The following is an 18,523-nucleotide window of genomic DNA, read 5'->3' on the forward strand; positions in this document are numbered from 1 at the left end:
TTATATAGCGCACATATTCTTCAGCGCTTTACAGAGTATAGTTGAACATTCACATCAGTCCCTGCCCCGGTGGAGCTTACAATCTATAAACATCCTATCTGCAGATGTGTGACCACTTAGCATATAAGACAAGGCATATAATAACTTATACGACTAAATCAGAAATAAAGACTCGGAGACGTAGGTTTGGCATAAAATTGTTAGCTGAATTTATTTAAATGGTTTAAGCTCATTTTGATTGATTATTAATTAATTAATGGTGGCCCAGAAAGAACGGCTATTCAAAACTAAGCTCCACCCCAAAACTAGCATAAGTAATCCAGCCTAACTTAACAAGCGGTATCCACTCCACCTACTGCATTGACTACCCCACCCAGCCGGGTGGGATCGCTGACCCCGAACAGGTGATCCAGCGAAGGCCTAAGCCAATGAGAGGCAAGTGCACTGAAAACAAACCAGATACGCTGCAAACATAACTTAATGAAGACTTAAAATCTATCAACTTGCCTTCTTTCCCGCCTATCAGCCAACGCAATTAAACCACCCCAAAAAAACAACTAATAGGGGAGGGAGGGAGGGAGGGAGGGAGGGAGGGAGAACTTTCTCAGGAAAAAAAGGATGACTCCTCCTTTTCCTGTCCCTATATCCCAGCTAACCAAGCCATTCCTAGCAACCTTATTGGCCCACTCCGAGTCACATGCTATCCCAAGGTACACACCCAGCTTTGAATGTTTAAGTCACTCCATGTCTATTCAGCCACTGCGTTGTTCTATTCCCTACCACATGCACACGCACACACACACACAGATATTCTTTGTAAATTTGGTACTTGTTTCCTAGCAGGGCGCCCACTAAGCTATTTGCTTAGTGGGCTATTCTGCGTAGTGAAATCGCATCGCACATCGCATCCCATGGCTTTTTGTGCCTTGCGATGTGTGCAATGCGATCTCAGTAGTTAATTTAGTTAATTTATTCACTGCACCCTGAGTGAAATCGCATCGCACATCACGTGAGATGTGAGTTGAGTTGAGATGAGGTGAGATGTAAGATGTAAGATGAGAGATGTGAGATGTGAGTTGAGATGAGGTGAGATGTAAGATGTGAGATGAGATCTCAGTTGTTCATATGTTAAAACACCTAAAACACCACCACTCTCCACGTCACCCCGAAACGTGTCGAGCGGCGGCGGAACGCGTCCTCCGACCTTTTCATACCCCCACTATCCACGTCGGCATGGAGTTGATTATATATAGTGTGGTGAGAGCAGCGAGCCACAGAGCCCGAAGCGTGGCGAGCGTAGCAAGCCCCACGAGGGTGCGTGGATTACTTTACATGTATTCCGCGTCCCCTCGCGGGGCCCGCTGCGCTCACCACGCTCTATATAAAATCAACTTAACGCCGGCGTGGATAGTAGGGGTATGAAAAGGTCAGAGGACGCATTCCGCTGCGCTCGCCATGCTTCGGGGTGACGTGGAGAGTGGTGGTGTTTTACTATATGAACTACTGAGATCGCATATCTCACATCTCATCTCATCTCACATCTCATGCCACAAAAAAAGGCCATGCGATGCGATTTCACTCAGGGTGCAGTGAATAAATTAACTAAATTAACTACTGAGCGTACGTAGGAAATCTGGGCGCCCTGCTAGGAAACATGTACCGTAAATTTTGTTAGGAGCCAAAAAACCTACCTGTATATTTTTGGGATTGTGGGAGGAAACCGGAGTACCCGGTGGAAACCAACACAAGTACGGGGAGAATATACAAACTCTGCACAGTTAGTGCCATGGTGGGAATCGAACCAATGACCTCAGTACTGTGAGGCAGTAATGCTAAAAATTGCACCATTATTTTATTTATTTTATTTTATTTACAGTTTCTTATATAGCGCTTTACAATAGTAGACAGTGATAAGACAAACTGGGTAACAACAGACAGACTTGGAGGTAGGAGGGCCCTGCTGCAAGCTTACAATCTATAGGGATATAGGAGGGAAACACAAGGACAGGCACCAGTAATATCATAGCAGTCCCACCAAGTTACAAGTCCAGAAGGGAAGCTATATAATACATAAGTGCCTCAGAGGGTTATGCGTGTAGAACTTAAATATGATAGGCTTGCCTGAAGAGGTGAGTTTTCAGCACCATTCGTACTGCCCCAATTACCAAGTACCATTTATTTATTTATTTTCCGTAACTATGCTTAACTAAACTATTGACTTGGGACCAGATGTTTTAAGCTTTAAAAAGTGATAAAATGGAGAGGGATAAACAACCAGCCAATCAGCTCCTACCTGTCATTTATTAAACCAAGCCTGTGACATGACAGGTAGGAGCTGATTGGCTGGTTGTTTATCGCTCTTCTTTTTATCACTTTTTGAAGATTGATACATCTGGCCCTTGGTATTAACAAAAATATAAATAAATAGAAAGTATTTCCCCAATAATCTCTCTACAGGGTCTGCCTGTAGTTACTGCAGTCCACAGTTAATCTATGCAGTTCATACAATTGTCTGCAGAGAGAGCATTAAAGAAGCCACATAAGATCAGATGCGTTGTGCAAGTGACATATAGGCCAATAGGCCAAGGTCTGCTTAGTCTCTTGGAACGGAAGCAACCACACTTGCTATTTGGCCAATACCACAAGTTTACTTACATACAGCTATTTATTGTTAAAGCTACACATTGCAACCAGGCTAACCTAAAGAGCTGTGTGTTTTTTAGATCAGTAGACCCCCAATTAGAGTACAACAAATGGAGGTAGTGAGAAACAAATAAGGGTCCAGAGTTTACTGTATTGACAACAAAAATAAATAAACAAATAACTCAAAAGACAGAATAAAGCCAAAAACGATGAAGCAATATATATAAAAAAAAAATCACAGGGGTGACCACCCGGGTTAATAAATTAATGATAAAAACTTTTATGAAAATTAGGATTGGTGCTCCAGGACCAATTCAAATTGTTTATATTTTATATAATAGCAGGTTTGCCTACCCTCCCAGAAAGGCCAGGAGGGTCCCAGAAATCGGGTCAACCTCCCTCCCCCTGGAAAGACAGGCAAGCCTCCACCCGCAGCGGGGGGGGGGGGGGGGGTGATCCATGTGAACAAATGAAGCGATTCGCGTCTTTATAGCAAAGTCTCCCGCTATGCAATGCCTGAAATAACATCATTGCACGGCGGGCAGGGGGCGTGGTCACAAGGATGCGATCGCCTTGGCCATGCCCCTACACTGACCATCCGCCGGCCACCCCCACCATGTCAATGGCCCCGCCCCCTGTGCCTCACTGAACTGGCTGCCCTCTTCCAGAGAGAGCACAGCCAGGAAGTAGGCAACCCTGTATAAATAGGCAAAACATTGCTTGTTGCTGCCAATTATAAAATATATAGACAAACAGAATTGAATCTTATCCCTCAATACATAATCAAACCCGAACAATGACCTATAAACACAAATTTCTTAATTTAATATTTTACATCTAAATTTCTTTTTTAATAAAGTTTGGCCTGGAAAGCCGTGGTACTCAAGGGTGCCGTGATTGAAACCACTGTGCTAGAGTGTAGGTGGGAGTAGTCGGTGTGCCTTCTCTTATCTATAACTAATGAGCCTGAGTCACTTAATGTGCTCTGGCTACTGCATGTCTATTACTGGGTACCTTTTGCAAAGACCAACTATATTAATATTTAAACCCCGCATTAATAATGAACGCATTCCATACAACACGCTTATTCAGCATAATATCTAAAAGTGTGCTTACATTCATTCCATGAACAAGTTTTTTTTATTTTTTTGTTAACATATGAACAGACGCTGAAATGTCCCCCAATCCCCGAATGGTACACGTAGGGACTTTCCTGCATATAAAGAGGATGTTGCTACAAGTGCGATCTTCCGTATAAGAATGACAATAAACACAAATCAAAGTGAGCTACTGTAGTTCCCTTTTATAAACGATCATCAGTATGCGTGTAAACCGAGATCATAGTCTGCCGTGCAATGGAATTACAATAGGCAAACACATATATCTCCCGATTTAGCTGCAGGCTTATTTAGTAATTACTCCGTAATGTTCTGCATCTTGAAGAAAAATTCACCAAAAAAAGTTAATTACAGAAAAAAAAACACCACACACACAAAAGGTACGCCTGGCACGGTGGATAGTATTTCTGTCACTCGGGTTTATTTGCTAAAATGGGAGTTCTATTTCATATGGGATGTTGCCATGGGCAACCAGTCAGAAACTACTTTTAGGGCAGGATTCTCTAAAATCCACAGCCCTCTTCGCCGGCCACCGCATTTCTCTAAAATATGCGGTCATTAACGCAAGGGACAGCTCTTGCGGTAAGAGCTGTCCCTTGCGATGCGGCGCCGTTGCTGGTCTTCCGGGTCTATGACCCGGGAGTCCGTCTGCGCATGCGCAGACTGACGCGCCGGCCGCAGGGCATGCTGGGAGGGATCCGTGACGGATCCCTCACACACCTCTGCGGTAAGAAGCCCATAGGCTTCTGCAGGGAACCGCCAGCTTTTGCTGGTGATTCCCTCCGCAGCGGTGACACTGCGGAGGGAGGTTAGAGAATACAGAAATGCGGTAAAAACCCAGATAACAGGGTTTTTACCGCATTTCTGTAATAGAGAATCTCGCCCTTAATTTTTTAGCACCTTCTAGAACAGTGATGGCTAACCTTGACACTCCAGATGTTGTTGAACTACACATCCCAGCATGCTCTGCTACAGTTTTGCTATTTGGCCATGCTAAAACTGATGCAGGGAATGCTGGGATGTGTAGTTCAACAACAGCTGGAGTGTCAAGGTTAGCCATCACTGTTCTAGAACATAATAGATAGTATCTGATTGATTGCCCATAGCAACATTCCATCTGAAAAAAAGAACTTCCAGCTTGAGGCCATGGTTTGATTTTCACCAGGACCCTACCTCTGTGGATTTGGGGGTCTCAATGTACAATTGAATATAGGCACACATGCCCCACACACACAGTGGACCCCCCACACAGGGAGAGTCTGCCCTTGCAATTGTGCCCACCTGTCTCTGTGCAGGGGATGACTCGGCTCTGCGTTCCGCATGAACAGACTGTATATAGCACAGAGCCGAACCCAACTCAGATTCTAATGACACAATGAGTGGTATTCAATTGTTATATTGCGCCCAAACTCCTGTATAAAATTACAGGAGATCGCAGGACCATATTCAATTGATCTATGTGCATATGGTGCTAATTATGGTCAGGTTTAGCCATGCATTCGCGCATGTCAGCTCACCACCCTCCGGGATAGCGAGCTGAGATGCTGGTGGAAAACAATTGAGTACTTCCCAATATATCCATGCCACTGATGAGCGGTTTCACGAGCTGCTCTGCACTTGACAGGGTATTGTCTAATCGCTGTGCCCAACTATCCCCCCACAAATGACATAACTCTCTTGTTGGATAAAATTGGCCACAGCAGCCATCTTTATTGAACAATACAATTTTAAACAATAATCCAAAAACATTCCCACGGAAGGTGGTCCCCGAGGCCCTCAATAAATATATATCCACACCTCTAAGCACTTCCAGGAGCTCTTACCCCCAGCCGATAGCGATTGGCTCGAGGGCACCAATTGTACACACCCAGTGCTCATTAATTAACCTCACCCAGGGGAGTCCAGCCCCCTCATGGGGCCCTCCCCGCCGCATAATTAAGCCTCAATGCCACCAACCTCGAGGACCCCCCTCCGCACAGGCCACTGTGACAAAAAGACATCCTAGCAAATATTCTACCTAAACTATAAAAAATAGGGAAGGGTGGGTGGGAGCTGTTGAGAAAATCTCCCAGTGACCCCTATTTCCTGTCTGAACCCTGCTTATAAACCCCTCCAACACCCCGTTAAGCCCCTCCCCCTATGACCCTCTCCTTAAGCACTCCTCCTATGACTAACTGCTAGTCAGCTCCCTACAAACCCTGTCAGGGGAGCCTACCCCCAGGCTTTGCCTCCAGTCCGGCTCCTACATGACAGGGTATTGTCTAATCGCTGTGCCCAACTATCCCCCCACAAATGACATAACTCTCTTGTTGGATAAAATTGGCCACAGCAGCCATCTTTATTGAACAATACAATTTTAAACAATAATCCAAAAACATTCCCACGGAAGGTGGTCCCCGAGGCCCTCAATAAATATATATCCACACCTCTAAGCACTTCCAGGAGCTCTTACCCCCAGCCGATAGCGATTGGCTCGAGGGCACCAATTGTACACACCCAGTGCTCATTAATTAACCTCACCCAGGGGAGTCCAGCCCCCTCATGGGGCCCTCCCCGCCGCATAATTAAGCCTCAATGCCACCAACCTCGAGGACCCCCCTCCGCCACAAAGCACGAGGTTAAACCCTTAACCCCGTGCACCCCCCCACATCCGGAACGCTGTTTCTATTCCCTCTTGTAGTCCCAAAGACCAAACATCTATCCCCACAGCATTCAGGTGCACACCGTCACCTCTCCAAAATGCCCCGGCACCAGACTCAAGTTCCCTGTGCCTCACCACAACAGCCCCGTTCCTGGCCATAAAACGCCCAATCGCCCTGTTAACTTTAATCCGTGCCTTATTGAGCTTGTCAGCCGACCTCGCATCCCTCCAATAATGGCGTGGCACGATATCCGACCAAACCGTGATCAATTCCGGAAACATTGCCCATAAACGTAGGAGATCAAACTTGATATCCCGTATCAACTCCCTAAATGGTCTGCTCCCAAGGTCATTCCCGCCTACATGCAGAACTAATATGTCGGGAACCCTATCGAGCCGAACAAAACTGTGAAATTCCTGCAGCACTCCACTCCATACCATACCGCGTTTCCCCAGCCAGCGAACCACTGCCTCCTCTCTATCCAAACCCAGCTGGCGGCCGTTCGGTCTGACATCCGCCCGTAAAGCTCCCCAAAAGACATAGGAATGTCCTAAAATCCAAATCAGGCACGGAGGCTGCCCTAAAACAGAAAAAACACGGTCAACCTCAACAATCCCCTAAACGAACATAAGACCGAAAGCGAGACGATTCCCACCGCCCAATACGCTTAATCAACTCATCCCCAAATCCCATTCTAGCAGCCTCAGTTGCGGCCCCAATGCGGAAAGAGTGACCCGCGTATTCCTCACCCTTGAGGCCCAACGTCCGCAGGACTGCTCTAAACACACTTGTGAACTGAAACCGTGATAAAAAGGATCCATTCGCATGCATCAGCAAAGGATCCCTTTCCCTGCCCACTCTGACCTCCTTAAATATCCTCAGCCGTGCCACCGGGCACATATCCGACCCTGGTACAGAGAAGAGAACTACCTTCTTCCCCCTCCCTAACTGATCCGTCTTAGACCTCCTCACCACTAGCTCCACCCTATCCGAGTATAAATCCACATCCTCTCCTAACAAACCTCCCGGCCTGGACACGCTTGGACTCACGAGCTCCCCAATCCGCAGTGCCCCGAAGAAGGCAAGCGAAAAAGCTACCCCAAACAACCTTTCCTCGAAATTGGAACTACAGACCTCCCCTAACTTCATGCCCATATTCTGTAACAACTGGAAAGACACCGGCCTTCTCTGATCCTGTACGACATGGCCTCTCCTCCAACCTTTCAAAGCCTGCGCAATCAGGAAATTCTTAGTGACGTCAGGCCTGCCGCCTGCACGAAACCCAAAAGCCAATCCCGCCATGCAGCGCGTGATTTTTGCCACTGACCAACCAATCTCCTCACAATGGCCTATATATAGCAAGACAGCCAACTCGTCATCATCCTCCTTCAGACCTACTACCTCACGCCATTCTGACCAGCTCCGCCATTCCTGATTGTATGCCGACCATGTATTCGGGGCCAAGGATTCCCTGATGAGCTGGTCGACTACCCGTCCAGCAGAGCCCAGAGCCGACTCGGGAACCCGGTCCCCTCCCTGTCCGCCTCTGGTGCCAACTCCCGAAAACGCTCCCACTGTGAACGAGATAAAGCATCCGCAATGCCGTTAGAGACACCAGGAACGTGCCTAGCCACAACCCACAAATTCAAAGCCAGACATTCCAACACTAACTGCTGCAAAATGGTGACCACTGGCGGTGAAGATGCCGACAACTGGTTAATAGCCATGACAACCCCCAAATTGTCGCAGTGAAAACAAATCTTCCTATTCCGGAATAGCTCCCCCCAAACAACTACCGCAACCAAGATAGGAAACAACTCCAACAATGCCAAGTTTTTTACCATGCCTCTCTGCACCCAAGACTCCGGCCACCGGCCCACACACCAATGTCCCTGGCAATATGCCCCGAACCCAACACTCCCGGCCGCGTCTGTGAAAAGGTCTAGCTCAGTGGCGACGCACGTGTCTGACATCCACAAGGCTCTGCCGTTAAAAGCTTCCAAGAAAGTTGCCCACACCCGCAAGTCCCCTTTCAATTCCCTACCTAATCTGACGAAATGATGAGGAAGAACCACCCCTGCCGTCGCTGCTGCCAGCCTCCTGCTGAAAATGCGGCCCATAGGCATAATGCGACACGCAAAATTCAATTTGCCCAGCAAGGATTGCAATTCCCTCAATCTAATCTTCTTCAACAGCAATGCCCTCCCTACCTCGGCCTTCAAACCTAGCAATTTCTCCTCGGGCAAGCGGCACTCCATATTCTCGGTATCAATGACAATACCCAAAAAACTGATCACCGTTGCAGGGCCCTCCGTCTTACCTGGAGCAAGCGGGACCCCAAAGTCTGCCGACCCCCTTTCAACAGTCCTCAACAATAAGTCACATACTACTGTCCCCCCAGGACCAATACATAAGAAGTCATCTAGGTAATGAATAACTGAACTACACCCAGAGACATCCTTAACCACCCACTCCAAAAAAGAACTAAAGGCCTCAAAATAAGCACATGACAAAGAACAGCCCATCGGTAAACAACGATCAACAAAAAACTTCCCGTCCCAACAACATCCCAACAAACGCAAACTGGTTGGGTGAACCGGCAGCAAACGGAATGCCGATTCAATATCAGTCTTTGCCAACCTGGCCCCTTTCCCAAACCGCTTCACCCACTGAACAGCCGCGTCAAATGATGTATAAACCACCGAGCAGATGTCGGGATCAATGCCATCATTGACCGACGCCCCTTTTGGAAACGATAAATGGTGGATAAGGCGAAATTTGTTCGCCTCCTTTTTAGGTACCACCCCCAATGGAGAGACTATCAAATCTGGCCATGGTGCTGACCCAAAAGGTCCGGCCATACGACCCAGCTGCACCTCCTTAAGCAGTTTTTCCTGCACCACCTCTGGATGCTCCCTCGCAAACTTCAAATTCCTCCTAAAGCTCCCTGAAAACTGCACGTCAGAGGGTATCCTAAAACCTTCCCTAAACCCCTCCTCCAACAACACGGCTGTCTGCTGGTCAGGATACCTATGCAGATAGCCCAGCATCCTTTCCAGTCGAACTGGTGTCTCCCCCTTTTGAATTACCGTCCCGTGACTTCCCTCTGAAGCATTTATTTGCACCATGGGTCCCTCCACACGAGGAACATTCATGTTTAAATTTGCATTTTGCCCCAAACCGACATGACCCGTCATTAAAGGCAAAGCAGAGTCCCTTCTGCATGGCCGTCCCATTTGAGGCCTCCCTCGGCCCCCCCCCCATCCCCACGAAAGGGCTGCCCACTTTTTGTGGGAGCCGTCACCTTTAACCATAAAGCAATATCCTTATGGTCCCAACGTATGTTAGGGCGAACCGCCTTCCTCTGCCTAAACTGCTCATCATACCTGAGCCAAGCCAAGCCCCCATACACACGGTATGCCTCTCCTATCGCATCCATGTAACAAAACAAGCCTGAACAATTGTCAGGTGCCTTTTCCCCAATCACACTAGCCAAAATAGCAAATGCTTGCAACCAGTTCGTGAATGACCGCGGTATCAGCCGATACCGCCGCCGTTCCTCCTCCTCCTTCTTCTCCTCCTTACGGGGCCTATCCAGATTAAAACGCTCTAAAGGGAGCAATGAAAATATATCGACGTACTCCCCTTTCCAAATCTTCTCCCTCACCTCCTGCTTCAGGTGGGCCCCCAAAGGACCCTCAAAGCATACATACACCTCCCCTTTCGCAGTGTCACTGAGCCTCCCACTCTCCTCCTGCGCCCCAACACTGCCCCCTTCTGCCCCTGCACTACTGCTACCTTGCTCACCGCCGGATACCGGCACCCCGCTGCTCACCGGCACCCCACTGCTAACCGGCACCCCACTGCTAACCGACACACTATTACTGACTGGCACATTAATGCTAGCTGGTGTGCCTGCATTCTGCGGCACCCATGCTGCCGCCGGGGACGGCCCCACCCCCTGCCGCAAACCCACCAACCAATCTGCAAACCCACTCAATAATTCAGTAAAACCTCTACTCATTTCCCCTTGGAGGGCTAACCCTCCCCCCCCCTGACTCTGCGCTAAAGCATTAACAGACATAGAGACAGACTCACCAGGCTGCCTGGGGGCTGTGAACCCAGCAGCCGCAGGTCCAGTGTCCTGACGAACTCCAGCCAATGGGGAAGGACCAGGTATTTCTCCATCATCTGCTGACGCTGCCATCTCTCTTCTCCTGTCATCCCGACCCTCAGGTACAGCACCAGCCGGCGTGACCTCGTTGGAGGCGGAGCCAGCTGTGCGCCTCTCGCTCCGTGTACCAGGCCTGCGGTCCTCAGCCTGTACTTCTGCCTCCCTGGCACGACTCACCCCGCGCTGGGCAGCAGCATGCCCCGCATGCCCCACCGCACCAGGTCCAGTACCACGCGACGCCGGATCTTCTTGCACGTGGGGGGGATCCCCCCCGCGCGGAGGGTTCCGCCTGCTGGTTGGATTCCTCCCAGACCTGGTCCTGCGGGCGGAAGGTGCCCGGCCCGCAGCCTGGCCTGGAGGGTCCCTAACGGGGCTCCGTGAACGGCGCTGAACCCTGGGGGACACAGATGGGCTAAAGCGCTCCGGAGGCCTGGACCTCCGAGGCCGTGCACCCGCTGGAGCAGCCTCTTGCGTTGCTGCTCCCAGTCCCCCCAGCAGACCTGACATCTGCTGCTGCAGCCACTCAGTCCCTCTGGTGCCAGCTGCCTCCCTGAGGGCAGCAAGCGCAGCGGATACCTCTGCATCAGCGTTGCCTGGGGAAGCCATGGGAGATGTCACGCTGCTTAGCTGTTGAGAAAATCTCCCAGTGACCCCTATTTCCTGTCTGAACCCTGCTTATAAACCCCTCCAACACCCCGTTAAGCCCCTCCCCCTATGACCCTCTCCTTAAGCACTCCTCCTATGACTAACTGCTAGTCAGCTCCCTACAAACCCTGTCAGGGGAGCCTACCCCCAGGCTTTGCCTCCAGTCCGGCTCCTACAGTATGCAGTGTGTGACTGTAATCGCAGACCTGGACGACGCCATCACCATTGGAGGTGGATAATCGAGGAGCACTCGGGGGAGGCCATCCGGGGGAAGGGTTGGCACTGTGTTTATTCATGGGGGGGTACTGCCATGTTTGTGAAGTGTGAGTAAGCTAAAGGGTATTTTTATCGGAGGAAACCCCCACAAATGATCAGCGATCAGCGATCTATTCACAAGCTATTTGCAGACTTGAACAGGGAGGGATTTTACTCTGGCTGGGCGGTGGCTTTCTGATCGCAGACCGCTGCTAAATCCAGGGCCGCTGGAAGGCACCGGAGCGCCCAGGCGGGGCGGGGTGATGGGGGGTGCGCGATGTGGCCGTTGCGTTGCTCGGGGGATGGGGGGTGCGCAATGTGGCCGCCGTGTTGCTCGGGGGAGGGGGTACGGCCGCCGTGATGAGCTACGGCACTTACCCGCTCAACACCTAGTGGTGGCGCTGCCCCTGGCTAAATCGCACAAAAGCAATCAGGTCTGAATCAGGCCCTATATTGGATAGCATCCAGCATCTGATCCAGCCTATTGCTGAGACTTTTTAACAACAATCAATGGGTCCTATCAAACAGAAAGGGTTATCTGTCAAACAGAAAGTAAAACAGCTTATGAGAACACAACGGGGAAGTCTGGTAACCTGATAAAGTGATAAAGCGGTGATAAAGTGGAAGGTGATAACGCACCAGCCAATCAGTTGTGTTTGAAAAATTACAGTTATGACCTGATTCGCTGGAGCCTTATCCCCTTCCACTTTATCACTGCTTTATCACTTTACTTCCGCCCCATTGTCCCTATGATCACAAACAGTCATGAGCAACAGATTTCCATATAAGTACAGACGTGTCCTCATGTGGATAATAAAATCAACAGTTATTGGGTCGACACCAAAAGGATGACACAAGGAAAATGTCGACGCAGAAAAGGTCAACACAAAAAAAGGATTATTTTGTTTTGTTTTGTTTACACTACGCTACATTGCATCCGCTTGGCGTGGCACATTGATGCCATGCTGTATTGCGGCTTGGTGTATGAGGTGGACATCTAAGATCTATTAAAATTAAAACATTGATCTTTAGCATTTGTTTTTAGTGTTTAGGTTTTTGTACCAATGCAGGAAAGTCCATACATAATTTTTCCATGATAGGATGATTATGTTTCCTAGCCTGGTTGCGATGCTTTGATAGCTTGCATGAAGGTGTCGTAGGGTTACCACGTAGAGTGGCTGTCCGGGACTATACAATTTCCGGGAACTACACCGAGATGCGCCAGGAGAGATAGCCACAGACGGGCCTGTCCTGCTTAGAGTTTCTGGGACGGCAGCTACTCGAGAGCAAGGCAGTGATTGCTCCTGATTGGCTGCTGGACCAGGAGGTGGCGCGAGATTTTAAATAGTGTGGTCTTGCTCCAATAAAGCCGGCCTACGCTTGAACAAGAAACCCCTAGCAATTAAAATGTAGCTATGCGGCACATATGTGGCATGATATGTAATAGCCACTATGGTGTGTGGTATAAAATGTAATGGGCATCACGGTGTGTGGCATAATATGTAATGGATATCGCGTTGTGAGGCATAATGTGTAATGGGCATTATGATATATGGGCATCACGGTGTAAGACATAAAATGTAATGGGCATTACGGTGTACAAAATCAAGAATATAATTAAAGAAAAGTTTAAATGAAAAACATGACAAGGCAGGTCAAGTCGGATTCAATGTCCTGTCTGACGATCAGCAAAAAGGGGCCGTGGCCACGTAAACGACCATGGCAGTCATATTACGATGCTGGTAAGTATAAATCAGAACTAATTTTGAGCCAGATTGACATTACAATCTATTTTCGAAAGGGGATGCAGTCATTTGGTCTACAGCATGATGGTCCACAAAATCTGTCTCTTTTATAGGGCCCCTCTCAGCTCTGGGCCCCATAGCAGCTGCACCTATGGTAGTTATGCGCTTGGTTGCCATGGCATAGCCTGGGAAAGTAGGTTTGTCTTGCGGGGCATCTTTAATGTAAAATTTGTTGAACTACTTGTATATATTGCAGTTTGTTGTGGAGTAATATAATTAATATTGTGACCTTTGTATTACAGACTACATGCAAATTAGCAGAAATCCCCATTTGTTATTAGTGTGTGCTGTGCGTATGACATTCACATGCTTCCGCAGGCAATCTGCAATTATATCATCCCAAATGTAATACCCTGTGAGTGGAGCCATGTAGCTGTTACACTTAAAGAAACAGTAATTCAAAAGTTAAGCTCGCTCAGCACACAGCGCGGCACGGCGATGTATCAGCTCTGTGTGCTGAGCGATCTGCCAGGGCCATCGTCCTCCACAGAGAACACTGGGCCCTGACCAGCGATCTAACTAGATTTATCCAGCATGCTGGATATTAATCACCAGGCGATAGCAACGTGCGGAGCCACGCATCACTATCGCTATGGCCTCTACACACGCAGCGATCTAGTGAGTGGCTTGGAAAATGTCCTGAAATCGCGCCGTGCATAGGCCCTGATAAAAATAACCTGGAAATCACACTGGTGCCTGCGACTCCCAGTCTGGTCCGGGTCCTACAGATGAAGCGCCTGTCAGTCAACCTGCAGGATCGCCAGATGCGTCTCCCATGCTCGCACATCCCCATCAGCAAGGCGGTGGGGAGCAGCTTCCCCGCCCGTTTCCGCTGCAGGGAGATGGGCATGGGGAAGCGAGTTGTGGCTGCGGGGGAGCTGCGGGGAGCCGACGGAGGGCTCCAACAGAACGGGGTGCGGGTGTGTGTCATGTGCGTGCCCCCTTCTGTCAAAAGGCGGCTGGCGCGGGGCGGCGATTGTCGATTCTATCACATCTGTACCTTAGGTGTACCTGCCTAGACTAGTTTGTAGTGCATACAACAGTCTCAAGGAGTTCTTTTAAAGAGACAGCTAAATCAAAAAATGCTCCTGTTATCCGTGGACAATATTTCCCACCGCTAAGCATTATCAATGTTTTTTCATGGCCCACCAATGAAACATGTTCGTGTACAAAGTTTACGCCCCCTAAAGTTTATTCAAGCCACTAGACTATCTCCATGTGAAACTACACTGGCCAGAAGCACAGCTAAAGACCCAATCATTGCTCAATTAATTCTGTCACAAATGGAGTTAACAAAATCCGCTCGCTCAACTTCCAAAACATAACGGATTCAATTTCAATGTAAAATGACACATCTCAGTCACAAATGACGAAGACCAGATATAAGGGCCTATGAATCATTTATCTCAAAAGTCCCAGTAACCATTATTCCTTCGCTGCAGATCATGTTTATCAATATCAATGCCAATGCATGGTAAAAGCTGTGCTACTGCCACTGATGACAGCGGGTTCTATGCCAAAAGTCTACCAAACCATGCATGGCATTAGGCCACATATAGGTACAGATTGAACCGTAAAGAGCACCATAGGCGTATTCCATTATAAACCTGCGCTGCCATGTAATAAATAGCACAATCACATATTCCTATACAATATAGGTGGAAGCCGCACGTCAGAATTGTGCCATAAACTCAGAAAATATCTGAGAAATCTCCTGCGCTGAAGACTTGATGAATGCAAAAGAAAATTAGGGGTCTATGAAGCTATGGGGCCTACACAGGTAGCGATGTGTATAGATGAGTGTTCTAGATTGCTCAGCGCACAGCACTGCACAGCAATGTGCCGCTGAGCGATCTGCCTGGGCCAGTGCTCTCCGGTGAGAACACTGGCCCGACACATTTAGATTTATCCAGCGGGCAGGATATGAATCGCCGGGCTGCCGCTATGGCCCCTACACACGCAGCTATGTACTGGCCATTTTCGATGTAGTTAAATTAAGAAACATCGCTCAGGAAATGCCTGTATATCGTTACGTGTGCAGGCCCCGTAACCCTTAGAGAGTGGACCGAGATAAATTATTAACCAACCAGCTCCTAAAGCTCGGCATACCCTAGGGCGACTTCTCCGCTCAGAGACGTCCCGCTGCGATCCACCCTTGAGTCGCCCGGGACCTTTTGCATGTGATATATCGCATGTGAACCCGGGCATGCCCTGTCTGGCTCGCAAGCAATCCAAAAGATTGCTTCTGCAGCTCTGGCGGGACCTCGCATCGGGGTGCCGGATGGCCTCCCGACAGTTGGATTCCGACGGACTGTAGACCAATGTCGGAATCCCAACTGTTAAAAGCCCAACAGTTGGGGTCCTGACTTATTCTCCCTCGTGGGGATCCACAACCACAGTAAGGGGCTTTGTAGCGCTCGCCCCCCCTGTCTGAGTCCCGGCAATCAGGATTCCAATGTCGGACTAATGATAATGGAATCCCACCTGTTGGCAGCTCATGCAACACCCCCTCGCATCAGACCTGCTGTCAGTCACATGCAATTTGATGCTTTTCATGCAATTGAAATCGCCCAAATCGCACATGAACCGCCTAGTGTATGGGGGCCTTCACTGTAATTTTTCATACACAGCCTGTGATATGGCAGTTACGAGCTGATTGGCTGTCACATTATCTCTCCCCAAGGCTTAGTACATTCTGTCATTCTGAGACAATCTTGCACAATTGCGGTTTCCGTATAATGAATGTTGCCGAAACACTGTTTAAATAGGCCCCTTCGTATATCTAGCCAATATATAAATGCATTTCCTTGGAGAATAAATGTTTACTAACACCTAGCAGTCCTTACACCCTCCCCTACATTCCTGAGCGTTGAGGAAATATTTACATAACACATTATTCTAATTGAAAGGTCTGATTGTTCCGATTAATGCAAATGTCGATCCGCTGTTGAGATGGACAAATCTGCTCAATATGTAACAGATCTCATAGGACAACTTCCGAAACTACTGCCTCGGGGGGAGCAAAAATCCCTCCACTGTGCCCCATTCCCCCGGCAAGCACAGCTGTACTGTACGCCACTACAAAATGCAGTGTTAATATGTCCCCGTCGCTGCCTGCTTTACATTTTACTGGTTATAATAATACTTGACATGTCCGTTCCTGCTTTCACAAAGCAACCTGAGAAACGGTGGTGTCATGGCAACCCAGGCAGATGCCTAACATGGAATACTGTACATCATCCAGTGAATGAAACAAGATAAAAAAAAAAATAGATATATTTATACCTTTTGGAGCCGCCTACGAAGGTAAAGGTAAAAGTAGAGTCCGAGTATCTGAAATCTAAAGGGGAAAAAAAGATAAGATAAGATGAAGGGATGCATCCCAGTTGCCATGCTCCCCCCTCCCTCGGGGATGAGGTAAGCAGCCTACGGACACCCTATAAGGAGGAAACCCCAGTTTCAACAAGTGCCTTGGTGCTGAGGGATTTCAGCTGTCAGTGGATGCAATCTATAGTCATGTGCACACTATGTGTGTGTGTGTGTGTGTGTGTGTGTGTGTGTATGTATGTATATATATATATATATATATATAATATTGCAATGCAAACAGTGGCCTTTGCCGTGCAATGGACACTAGCCATTACCACCATGATGCCACCTAGGCAGGGATGGGGGTCATTAGAATTCCCGAATCTGTATCCGGCCAATAGGTGATGGTGTGGGATTCCAGCGTATGAATGTACAATGAAGCCCTCCATAGCCCTCCAGTGTATGAAGCCCCGGATACTGGTGCCCAGGTGATGGGATGGGAAGGGGCGGACAAGATACAACATTGCCATGTCTCCTGTGTCAGATATAGTAACTCACCTGAAAACAGGCAGTCCTTCTCCGCCTTGGACTTTTGAATGACAATGTCTATATCCTTCTGAATCCTCTCTTGCCTTGAACACATCCCCATGAAATAAATCCCTGGGAAAGCAGCTTTATTTTCCCCCACAGTTCAGTATCTTAATGAAACATTGGGAAGAGGAAAAAAAAAGGGGCTTCTCCCAGAGGTTTCAGTTGCTGGAGGTGGAGGATGTCGGTGGTGCTGCTGCTGCTGATGGTCTGATGTTCTGATGTGACTGCTGCTACCGTATTGCTGCTTCTGCGTTTTGTTGCAATTGCAATTTCCTCTGCTGACAATAGACTTGAGTTTGTGAGAACCACCCCCGCAGACACAGGCTTGTCAGTAGCAAGTGCAATAGAGAGAGGAGAGAGAGAGGGAGTGAATAATAACAATAATCAGCAGCAGCAGCAGCAGCAGCTCCCTGTGTGAGAGAGAGGGAGAGAGAGAGAGGAGAGTGTGAGAGGAGGAGGAGGAGGGGAGAGGAAGCTGCAGTTACTGGATGCACAGCCGCAGACACTGGAGCTCCCCACTACACACAGGCACACACACATACATACACACACACTCTGAGCCATAAACACATTAGCCCAGGGAAGCACAGATAGAGTCACACCCACAACAGGCGGAGAGATTAGACATGTAATAGGACGTGTAGGCTGCTGTACACTGACTCATGCACACTAGCAGCTGCATATGCATGGCCACATACTTGCACACTTGTCATGCATGGCCTATTGCATGGGGAAACCTACCCTGGGGGTGGGGTGGATCAGACTGAGGGATGAGTGTATTGCAGTATACTGATCCTTCCTGGGGAACATTGATCCCTTCCTAGGATCTCTCAGTTGCCATGGTGACGGTGAAAGCCAGGAAGAAATTGATGGAATTTTCTATTTTTTGCATGACCCGGGCTGACCCCCATGGCAGTGGTTACAGCGTTTGGTTAAGTGACATGTATCTGTCCACTCTCCTACTGTTATACTGAACGTTGCTATGTGACATCACGGTGACAACTTACAGTACAGAGAAAAATAAATAAGAGAGAGAGAGAGAGATGGTAAGTGGTTAATATTGGGAGAGCTCAGCTTAGCTGTATGTTTTCATTTTTAACCCCAATTTAGCGTCTGGTGCAGAACGTGGGGGCATCTAGCGGGTTTTAGCGATGCCTCTAAGAACCAGGCCCATTTTTTGATCCTATTGCGCATATTCAACTTATTTTAAGAATATTTCCCAGTTCTTGTCCAGGCAGACTGTTCTCTTCAGCAAGGATAACATGCCTGAATACCCACTGTGCTGTATTAACCATGCAGGGACTGGCTAGCAACTTATAGTTTGGGGAGCAAAAATTAACC

General features: G+C 48.5%; 1 protein-coding gene across 1 annotated transcript in view; it reads right to left on the reverse strand.

Moving 5' to 3' along the window:
• PARP8 (poly(ADP-ribose) polymerase family member 8) overlaps positions 1-17,687 on the reverse strand; it is a 199,658-nt gene extending 181,971 nt beyond the window's left edge. The window contains exons 1-2 of the mRNA XM_083153875.1: positions 17,150-17,687; positions 16,568-16,622 (exon numbers count right to left, since the gene is read on the reverse strand). Coding sequence (XP_083010001.1) covers positions 16,568-16,622; positions 17,150-17,240 — 146 coding nt within the window. The 5' untranslated portion in view covers positions 17,241-17,687. The remainder of the gene's footprint in view (positions 1-16,567; positions 16,623-17,149) is intronic.
• Between the last annotated feature and the right edge of the window lie 836 nt (positions 17,688-18,523).

This window comes from Crinia signifera, chromosome 1 (genome assembly GCF_055691185.1).
Source record: "Crinia signifera chromosome 1, ASM5569118v1, whole genome shotgun sequence".
Lineage (NCBI taxonomy): Eukaryota > Metazoa > Chordata > Amphibia > Anura > Myobatrachidae > Crinia > Crinia signifera.